At 46.9% G+C, this 11,270-nt stretch overlaps 1 protein-coding gene across 1 annotated transcript; it reads left to right on the plus strand.

Moving 5' to 3' along the window:
• Positions 1-1,432: 1,432 nt before the first annotated feature.
• Positions 1,433-8,757, plus strand: TMEM239 (transmembrane protein 239). Its single transcript, XM_021005496.2, has 2 exons — positions 1,433-1,537; positions 7,952-8,757. The coding sequence occupies exon 2, from the start codon at positions 7,965-7,967 to the stop codon at positions 8,451-8,453; it is 489 nt and encodes a 162-aa protein (XP_020861155.1). The 5' UTR covers positions 1,433-1,537; positions 7,952-7,964; the 3' UTR covers positions 8,454-8,757.
• The last annotated feature ends 2,513 nt before the right edge of the window (positions 8,758-11,270 follow it).

Consider the following 11,270-nt stretch of genomic DNA (forward strand, 5'->3'; position numbering starts at 1 on the left):
CATGGGTAAGAGGGCTAGATTCCTGGGTCTCTCTGCCCAGAGAAGGTCTCTTTGGCCTCAGTCTCACCATGGGTTTTCCTTTTCTTGTAGACCCCTGGAGTTGCCTCTGCCTCAAAGACCAACATTTAGACCCCTTGGGGCAGGGGGTGAAGGCCCCCACTTACAAGAACCATTGCTCCCACCTACCCTGAGCCAAGTCCTGGATGGATTCCTGCTCTTCACCGGCCTGGGGCTCATCTTTGGGGCCCTGATGCCCTTCAGTATCTTCAGCCTTATAATCAGCCTACAGGCTCTGGCCGGAAGCAAAGCCTCTGTTCTCTAGGAACCAGCAGGTTAAAAGAGCCTTCTCACAGAAAACACATGAGGATTGTCTCAGCCTCTGCCTCTGAATTTCCTTTCCTGCTATCTTTAGGCCATCCTGGGATGAGTTGCTTGAAAAGAAGATCCCAGACTAGTTCTAGGTCCCAGGGTTTGAAAATGAATGCAGAGGCCCTTTGAGTCAGAGTGGACCCTGTTCTACTCAGGAGATTAAACCTTGGATCCTCAGTTAAGACTCATACACCAGGGCACTGTGAGGAGGCTATTGGACCCCTCCTGCCACACAACTAGAATCTTAGGATTTATTGTTCAAAAGGGCCTTTAGAGATCTTTTGGTCCAACCCTCTCATTCCGTAGTGGAGCAAATTGAGACTCAGGCAGGCAAAGGGGTTTGTTTACCAGTACACAGGGAAGAAGTAGCAAAATTCCATGAATTTTAAGAGCCCAAGAGTTTGAGGTCATGGGTCATGGATCAGAAGGTAGAGCCCCCACTAACTTTAAGCCTGGCGGAGGAATAGGAGGTTAAGGAGAACAGGGAGATGCAGAAGCCTGCAGCGGCGCTGGCCCTATCTTATGATCTCTGGGGAGGGAGGATCTGGAGAGATAATTCTATCACAGGTTCATCTTCAGCCCGCTGACTAAATCAAGAAGGATATAGGTCAGACCTCAGGCAGGCTTTTTGGCCAGGAAGTGTTTAGAAGCCAGGAAATAGGGGAGAGGGGCGAAATGGGGTAAAATTCCCTTCCCTGGAGAACACAAAATCACAGAGCAAGGAAGGAGCTCAGAGTTCATCTAGTTCAAACCTTTCATTTTACTGAGGGAGAAACTGAAGCCCAAAGGAGTCATTACAGTACTAAGCTAGATCTTGGTCCAGAGAGCCCCTTCTGTCTGGAGGTTCCTGCAGTTTGTGCCTTCGATGGGGAAAAGACTTTTTTTTCTTTTAAGATACTCTGTCTTTGTTTTGTTTTGCCAAAGAATGCTGGTCCCTGGGCCCTAGATAAGGAAAGAAAAAAAGACAAGAACTAGAGCCTGAACTCCGGGGTCTAATGGGCTCTGTTCTCTGTGGCCCTGTCCTACCCCTCCCCCAAAGCCCGGGTCACAATGGGGTCCCTGGGGTAGGGTGGAGATGGGGAGGCTAGGAGCCAGGTTGCAGAGGTTCCTTCCCAGCTCTTATAGAGAGCTGATGGTGGCGACATGACCAAGGCTGCTCTGCTGGGAGGTAAGTTTAGCCCCACAACGGCTCTGGTGTATTTCTCCCTTTCCATCCCCTCTACAATCCTATCCCCTCTCCTCCTTCTTCACCCTTGTCTCCTTATCTCTTTTCTGTTTCCTCCCTGGTCCTCTCGATTGGGTCTTCCTGTCACTTGCCTGGTTTTGACTTTTGGCCCTTTCCCTCCAGACCAGAGGAATGCTGTAGATATGTAGATGTAGCTAGATTCTAGTAAAACATTTGACAAAGTCTCTTATTTGATTCCTGAGGCCAACAGGGAAAGATGTGAGCTAAATGATAAAACAGATGGATTTGGGAAAGGGGAAACTTTAGGCTTTAAGCAGTTCTTGTTGACTTGAGTTTTTATCTCTAGCCAAGTGCCCCAAGGATCTGTGCTATTTAACATTTTTATCCAGTCTGATGTTATGAAAGTCAGAGAGATTGCTAACATTGGATGATAGAGTCAATACACAAAGGACTCTAAGCAGGCCAAAATGTTGGCCCAGATCTAAGCAGATAAAATTTAATAAGAATAAACATAACGTTCTACACTTTTGGTTCAAAACATCAGTTTCTTTAGTGTGGGATAGGTGAGTAATGGCTAGATTGCTAACATTCCACTGATTCCTTTCTTGTTAATGTGGGTAGTCCCACATTAGGACTCCATTGGGATCCATTCTCATCAATGTGTGGATCACAAGTCATCCGTGCATGAATATCCTTGCCCATGCCTGCTCAATTCTTATCCCATGTCCTCACAAAAATCCACTACAGCACGGTCATCCAATATCCTGGGAGCCCTCTGAGCCCTCATTCTCTTGACATTACCTGGATACTAACAGAGCTCATCTGTTGGCCACGTGTCATGTCTCACCTTTACTATGCAACAGGCTCATCTTTTTTTCCAGTTATACACTTCTCTTTTATGTCAAATGTTATTTAGTTAGTCTTCAGGAATATTCTGGACTCAGGACGGATAAAGGATTTGATTTGTAGGAAGATTGCCATGGGACTTAGGCTAGAACCACGCCACTGTTCCCACAAGCCTGTGTGTCATCTTTGCCTGGGTCAGTACAGTTCTGTTGAGTTTGTCACCAGCCAGTTAGTCAGTAAACATTCATTAAGCATGTACAGTGTATATGCCATGCTCTGTGCTATCTACAGATACTAAGAAAGGCAAAAACCAGTCCCTCCCCCTTAAGGAGTGCACGGCCTGACAGGAGATACCAGGCAAACAAATACGTACAAACAAGCTACGGGCAGGATAAATAGGGAATGACTAAGACAGGTAGGCATCAAAATAAAGGGGAATCTGGAAAGTTTTCCTCTAGAAGCTGAGATTTTAGTTGGGACTTAAAGGAAGCCAGGGAAGCCGGGAGATAAGGAGGGAGAACATTCCAGAGATGGGGTATGGGCAAAGGAAAGTGCCTGGAGTCATGAGATGGAATGTCAGGGCCCTGAACTCAGGAAGACAAGACTCTTGACACTTACTAGCTGTGTGACCTCGTGCAAGTCACTTTACCCCAATTGCCTTGCCAAAAAAAAAAAAAAGAGAGAGAGATGCAGTGTCTTTTTTTGTGGAACGGCCGGGGGGCCAGTGTTGGTGGATCAAAGAGTAAGGGGCAGGGTGTAAATTGTGAGAAGACTGGAAAGGTAGGAGGGAGCTAGATTATAAAGGCTTTGAATGCCAAACAGAGGATTTTGTATTTGATTCTAGAGGTGATAGGAAGCCATTGGAGTTTATTGAGTAGGTGGGGGGTGATACGGTCAAACACTAGGTCAAATTTTGGGAAAATCACTTTATCAGCTGAATGGAAGATGGCCCAAAATGGAGAGAAATTTGTGGAAGGCAGACTGACCAACTGGTCATTGCAATAATCCAGGCATGAGGAGATGAGGGCCTGCCCCAGGGTGGAGGCAGAGTCAGAGGAGAGAAGGAGGCATACTTGGAAGAGTGTTCTCTGCCTTGTGTATGGGCACATCTCTCACCAAAATGGCTTCCAGGCTCATGCCAAGCCTAATGTCCACTCTTCACTCTGGCTTTTAGTCTGCAAAAATGGCCTTGGAGGCATTTTGAGATTCTAGGAGTCCTGTCTCCAGCAGGTCTCCCCAGGCTCCAAGATCTAACTGAATATTTCTCTTATGAAATCTTTTATGCTGCCCCTCTTTTGTAATGGCATGTCACCTTGTTCATGCCCACCATGTACTCCAAAGGCTAGATAACCACTTTTGTGGAAAAGGCCTGGGGCTGTTAGTGGCTTCATAATCAAAAACATGTCAAAAGTGTGATATGGCAGCAAAACAAAACATATAAATGCCTTAATGGTCAATTCAGCCAACAAACACTTATTATGCACCTACAGTGTGCAAGGTGATGGGGAAACCTAGCCAGAAATCAAATCGTTGTTACTACTACAGGGTAAAGGGTGGATACAATATGTAAATGCAAAGCAATCTGAAGAGAAAGAGTACTCATTACCTGGAGAAGTAGCCAAGGTTATATGTAGCATGTGGCACTTGCAATGAGCTTTGAAGAGGAAGCTAAGGATTCTAAGAGATGGAGAAGAGGAGGGAGTGTATTCGAGACATGAATGACACGTATAAAGGGCCCAGAGGAAGGAGATGGAGCTCAGAGAACAGTTAGGCTGTCCCAGACTGCATTTAGAGAAGGGAGGGATAAGTTATTCCTCTTCTTATTCATCACAGTCAGACCACACCTGTGAGACTGTATTCAGTTCTGGGTACCACATTTTATGAAAGATATGACAAGCAATGTAGTTTTGAGGAATAATCTACAATATATTATTTCCAATGGGAAATTGCTTAGAAGTGGCAGAAAATAAAAACAACTCTTGAGTTTTCAGATTGGCAAAAATGACAAAAGATGAAAATGTTGTTAGAGGGCCTGCAGGAAGACAAGCGTATGAACGCATTTGGAGTTGTGAATCGGTCCAACTCTTCTGGAAAACAATTTGGAATTAGACTAAAAAAAATCACTAAATTGTGACGTTATTACTATGAATATGCCACTGATGCCAAAGACAGAGGAGGTCATATGTATACGGAAATAGTTATAGTATAAACTTTAGTAGTAGCAAGAAACTGGAAAGTGTATGTCCACTGATTAGAGAATGGATGAACAGATTGTGGTATCTTGAGTATGATTGTGCCATCAAACATAATACAAAGATTTTTTTTTTTGGTTAGGCAATGGGATTAAGTGATTTGCCCAGGGTCACACAGCTAGTAAGTGTTATGTATCTGAGGTCGGATTTGAACTAAGGTCCTCCTGAATCCAGGGCTGGTGCTCTATCCACTGCACCACCTAGCTGCCCCTCATAATACGAAGATTTGTATGATTCAGAGCACAGTAGAACTAGAAAAAGAACATACATGATCATCAGACTAATGTAATGGAAAATAACATTGAGAGGCTTCAGAACATTGATCAATGAATGTAACTTTAGATGATTGACTTCGGAAGTATGCCACCTGTCTCCTGGACAAGAGGAAGATAACATAGGTCCAGGACAATGACATTTTCAGACACTGACAACGCATTAGCTTGTTTTGCATGACTGTACTTTTTTTTTTTTTACAACAGAGGTTTCTGTGGGGGTGGTCATGGATAAGTAATAGGGATGCAAAAAAAAAAGGAAAAAGTGCATCAACAAAAGTTAAAAATTAAAATGACAAGTAAAAATGCGAAGTGGTAGAAAGGATATCATAAGAGACATGTATGAATGGAAGCAGAGGTGGGCTGATCCTATAACAGAAGTAGACAATCTGTATAATACTCCATTGCTATGCACACAATGTCACAATAGCTAAAGGAAGACCCCCCACCCAATATATTGAGTGGACCTCCTGGGAAGAACTAATGGGAAGGTATACACAAGTCATGTTAGGGTGAAAACATATAGATTGTAATACGGACAGTTGTGAAAAGATATAAATTGTAATATGGACAATTGGAGGGAGGACCATATCAAAGTGATTAGAGAGCCATCCAGTATGGACATGGTTAGAGGGTACGCAGTATAATAAAGGCTCTTGAAACCAAACCATGTGAGGACTGGTTGAAGGAAATGGGAAAGACAGAAGACAGGACCTAGGGAAAATGTAATAGCTGTCTTTATTTGTCTTTGAATTTGAAAACTAGTCATGAAGAACTGGAATTCGATTTGTCTGTTTAACCCCATAAAGGGAAGCAATGGAGAGAAATTACAGAAAGCTTTATTGAGGCTCATGATAAAGAAACACTTCCTAAAATCAGAGCTACCCAAATGTAGAATTGACTGTCTCAGGAGGTAGTGGGTTCTAATTTGAAGTCTTCAAGCAAAGGTTGAATGGACGGTCACTTGTCAGGGATGTCGGAGAGAGAATCATTGTTCAGGGACAGGTTGAATTAGGCTGAGGCTCCTTCTAGCTCTTAGAGTCTATGATTCTGTCCCCCTCCCAACCTCAACCCCATCTTCTGTCTCCTCAGGTTCATGGTTCTATTCTCTTGGCTTATCTCCTTTTCTTCTCTCCTCCCTTCTAGTGTTCCCTCCCCTGGTACTTATCTCATTAGCCCCTCCTGGCTCACTTCCCTAACTCTCGACTCCCCTGACTCCTCCCTTTCACTTCTATGTCTTTGGTCCCTTCCTTGGTTCCCTGCCTCCCATCTCTTCCCTTGTTTCCTTCCTTATTCTCTTCTATCTCAACTTCTGGAATCAAATACTGGGATCCCAGAACCCACCTGCTTTCCTAGAGCAGTTTAAAGAATTTCTAGAAGCCCAACACTCCATGATCCCTGGAGGAATAGTTAAGAGGGGGCCTTCTGCTGCATCGTTGTGGTCTTTCATGGAACAAAGCCCAATCAGAGTCTGACAAGTCATCAAGGAAAAAAGTATCAGAGCAAACCTATATTGAGAGGCAAAGGCTATGGCTAGACATTACATCTCGTCTACACTTGCTTCCTCCCCCAGCCTCTGTCTCTGACTCCTTTTGCCTTCACATACTTTTCCAGTCATCTGGGAGCTGGTTCCAAGCTTCTGCCAATACTTTAAGGATCTGTAGCTACTTTCTCTGCTGATGTAGATGATACAGACCGCAACCCTTCCATACCTTGGTATATGGTCCCTCTAGACTGCTGTCTTCCCAAACATTGAAGCACTGGCCGACCTTCTCAGATGATGAGCCTCTCCACAGTTTGCTAGGGAGGGCTTGCTTTATTCTGCTCTAGTCTTCCAGAGCCCTGGTGTACCTCCCTGATGGGGCACTAGAGAAAAACTTCTGAACTCTCAACTAACCCTAGCAGCAACAGGGATCTGGGGTGGTTGCTTTAGGTTAGAAGGCTACAAAAGATAAAGAATCTCAGCCTTCAGCTGTGGCTTCTCAGGCTTCATCAGCTCCTGCCTCAGAGGGAGAACCAGGGAACTGTTGCCCTGGGCCCCAAAGCTTTTACTTTTCCCTCCTTTCCAAATCCTTCTGATCCTTGATTCTCCCTAAGCTCTCTGATCCTCCTCTGTATACACACACACACACACACACACACACACACACTCACTCGCTCACAAACTACAGATTATGCTTTAGATTTGCCTCCAAATCCACTGACCAGATGTTTCTGAAGGTCCCCATGTTAGAGATCTTGGACTTAGGGCTGGGTGGTTGGAGGCAGGCAAGGCTCCAAGTAAGACCCACAGGGTTTGTCATTCCCTGGCCTCTAATGACAACTGTTCCCAGGTGGGGATCCTGAGACCAAGGCATATGTAGGCCCTTTCTCCAAGCTCCCAGCCAGGGGCCAAATCACGACCTCTTCTTCACAGCTGGGCTTGGCAACTGGCACCTCTGCCCCAAGGGGTCCTGGATCCCTCAGCCTCCTCCACCCTGGTCTGTCCAAGAAACTAATGAAACTGCTGCCCCCTACTCCTTCAAATAAGCAAGATTCCCCCCAGGGCATTTCATTACCAGAGAGTTCTCTCCCCTTCCCCTTTCCTATCTTTTCCTTCCTCTCTCTTCTCCTTCCTCTCCCCGAGCCTCACTACTTTGGGATCGCTTCCTGTTGCTCCCCGATACTTTGGGACCACAAACCTCTCCCCCGGCGGTGCTTCGGGATCATTCCCTAGGACTTAGAATCAGCCCCTTATTCCCCCGAGGCTGTAGAATCAACCCTCCTCGAGTTTAACGACTCGGATATCACTCAAGCTCTCCAAGTTCTTTCGGACCACTAGGCATACCTCTTTCTTCACCATCCACTCCCGGTAGGTGCTTTGGGATTCCTCCTCCCTCGGTACTTTGGACTCATCGCCTGCTGCTCGTAGTTTCATTTAGCTCCCCGCTCTTTGGGATCTTCTTCCCTTAGATATGTTCGGAACGCCAGTCTTCCCCACTAGGTGCTTGGGGATCACAGCCTCTCTCTTTACCCCTCCCCGGCAGGTGCACCGGGTCAATGCAGCGGACCAGAACCGAGGGGTCAACCGACCAAGCGGGAGCGGGAGAAGGCTTGAGGGATAACTGGCGGAGCTGGGCTCTGTGGCGAACTTGGGAGCAGTGGTGGGACGGCCCAGATGGAGCCCGCCGACGCTTGGCATCCTGGTGCTCTTCGCCCTCTTGGTGGGTGCCCTTGCAGCGGGGCCTGTGGCTGCTCGAAACCGGCCTCTACCTGCTGCTGTGCCTGGGCCTGTGCCATGCTCTCTTCACCACGGGATGCCACCTGCTGCGCTCGCTCTGGCCTGTAGTGGCCGCGGTATGGAAGCATCTTTTGCCAGCGCTGCTGCTCATGGCCTTGAGTGCGCTGCCAGCCCTGCTTTTTGCTGCCTCCTTCCTACTGCTCCTTTCCACCCTACTCAGCCTGCTGGGGCTACTGACCGGAATGACCCGGCCTGGACCTGTCATCAGCCTCCATGCTGGTCTCGACCCTAGCCCCAGGCCCCTCTAAGATAAGGGATCACCATCTGCCCCCTAACACTGCCCCCAATCCAGCCTTGGCCTTGAACCTGTCCTCAACCCCATCCAATACAAGGGACCGGCTTTGCCCCCTGCCACCACCCCTGGCCTGACCTGTCTGCTCTGTGTAGGTTGGATTCAGGAGTCCCCGTCGATTCCTTTCCTTCAGCCTCCTTCCTACCGTAGCCCAATCAAACCCAGGAATCCCCACCCTGCCCAGCCTCTAAGTCCAGGACCTACCCTGTCTTACTGGTCTATTGAGTCTCAGAAGTCCTGACTTGCCTGGATTCCTATCCAATAACCCCATACCACTTTCACTGGACCCAGGAGTCCAGAGCCCTGAATTTGGAGTCAGAGCACCTTGGTTTAAACCTTCTGTTCCTTACCTGTGTGACTTTGGGCAGGCCACTATATGTCCCTGGGCCTTAGTTACCTTATCAGTAAAATAAGAAGGTTGGCCTAGGTGATCTCTAACATCCCTTCCAACTCTAAGTTGTATGACACAATGACCTTTTCCCTTTCTCATGGTCTCAGGCCATCTCAATTTTTGGGGTTAAGTGACTTGCCCAGGGTCACACAGCTAGTAAATGTCAAGTGTTTGGTCTGAGGCCATATTTGAACTCAGGTCCTCCTGACCTCAGGGCCAGTGTTCTATCCATTGCTCCACCTAGCCCATCTCAATTTGACTCAGAAATTACCACCCCTTAGCCCATGATCTATGGCTTTCCATCTGAGCTACACTCAGAAGCTTCAGCCTGGAGGGGCCAGCTGGGTTCTGGATTGGATGGGAGAAGAGTTATTGCTGTTAAGGCACCTTCTTCTTCCCAGAGGCAAAGGGGAGGGAAGTGGAGGCTCTAAGAAGGAGCAGCCAGGCATAGACAAGATTCTGGGGCTCTAAGAAATCAGGACAGAATGCACCATCTCCTTGTGCACTGGACCTTCCCATTTAGAGTGAGAATGAGCAGAGAAGTAGAAGCAGCACCTTCAGGGCCCAATCCAGAGTCTAGTCTAGAGCCCAACACTCCAGACCTGAGTGTGAGGGGCTGTGCATAATAGGCCAGTATGAGAAATGGGGCCTGACTCCAGGTGTGATGGCCTGGGTAAGATAGACTGGTATGGGGCTATATGGGGGGATGGGTTTATGAGGAGTTAGGTGTGAGGGTTTGAGTACAATGGGAATGGTTATGAGGGGCCAAATTTAAGAAACTGGGAGAACCAAGTGAAAATATGTCCTCTTCCTGTTTCCTTTTACCAGTCTCCAGGTTGAGGTCCTCTTCATCTCTGTACTTCTGTATATCCTCCCCATGGCTCTCCCTTCCATGACTTGTTTCAGGATTCTTACCAATGGTCTTCAACCCCATAGGTACTCCAGCTTTTGCCCTCATGTTCTCAGCCCTATCTACACCATCTCCAATGTAAGTTTAACCCTGAGCTCAGCTCTCCTGTTGATTGCTTGGGAGATGGAGGGAACAGAAACACAGACAAAGACAAGATGAAAAAAGATGAACCTGAGCTGGGGGAGGGGTCAGTGAGGAGGAGTGGAGCTAGGAGGGGAAGATACACAGTCGAATGGCTGGACATACCAGATTTCACTGAGTTCCCCCAGAGAAAGGCAGCTCTAAGAGGTACTCCCCCCACCCTCCTGCCATGCAGGAGATGGAAGGCATTTTGCCCCTTAGTGCCTTCTATTCTCTTGGGACTCTCAAGGTCATGATTACTCCAAGGCCCAGCCCTTGCCAGAATATGTGGTGTTGGCCTTGGACATGTGAGAAAAAGGAGGAGTAAGTCTCACTTCAATGTGTGATAAACTCTTGGAATCTGTAATAAAGTATGGGATCAGTGAATACAGAAATAAATAGTCCCACAGAACAGGATGCTTATTGGCCCTTGAGGACTTACTTGGGTTCTGATTTGGGTTTGAGCCAGGCATCCACATTCACCACTCAGTTACTAATCAAGGCTGCTTATTGGAAAGAATACTACAAACACCTCAGTCTATAATCACCCCTGGTTCCCAGAACTATCAAACACTGGAACATATTGTAGGGTACAACCTCTACTTTGGACAGGAGCTAACAGCCTTCAACTAAGTTACAACGCACATTTTAAATATCTCTCAATAATGATGTAAGGACCTGCCACCTTCGTTGGGCCATATGTGGATCAGAAACAGGATGCAAACACAAAGTAATTCCAGAAATTTAAAGTGCGGGTAGGGTACATCAAGGCACATGAATATTCCTAGAAATTGACCAGGTCTATGCCCTTGAGTGGAGACGCATGAAGTCAAGAAACAATCTGTCCAAAATGACTTCCAAAAGGTCTTTGCAGTTTGCGTCAAAGTCCTCTAGACCAGTGATCTGCATGCTCATTCGATCACGGATCAGAATCTTCAACACAAATGAAAAGGGAAAAGTGTGTGTGTGTGTGTGTGTGTGTGTGTTTGGTGTGTGAAGTGTGCCAGGCTTTTACCGATTACTGTTCTGGATCTCAAACCTCCATCATGCCACAGCCAACAGATGATCTAGGGACCGTAGGGTGGGGAAACTAGATTTGGGGAGGGAGGGCATGGAGAATTTTGCTGGTATAGCTGCTGTGGGCACCTGGGTCCCTGTTAGGCTATAACTTCTTTGAGAGGAGTCCAACCACACAACCTAGAAAGCCCTGGAGGAACAAATAAGGAAAGGTATTGAGATGAATGAAGTTGTTATAGTTATGTTGGAGGCAAGCCCATGACAAACTGGAGGGGAAGATGAGATACAACCGATTTTCTTATCCATTGGTTGATTACACATCCCTTGGGGTCATG

The sequence above is a fragment of the Phascolarctos cinereus genome, unplaced genomic scaffold, assembly GCF_003287225.1.
Source record: "Phascolarctos cinereus isolate Bilbo 61053 unplaced genomic scaffold, phaCin_HiC Scaffold_9;HRSCAF=440, whole genome shotgun sequence".
NCBI classification, from domain to species: domain Eukaryota; kingdom Metazoa; phylum Chordata; class Mammalia; order Diprotodontia; family Phascolarctidae; genus Phascolarctos; species Phascolarctos cinereus.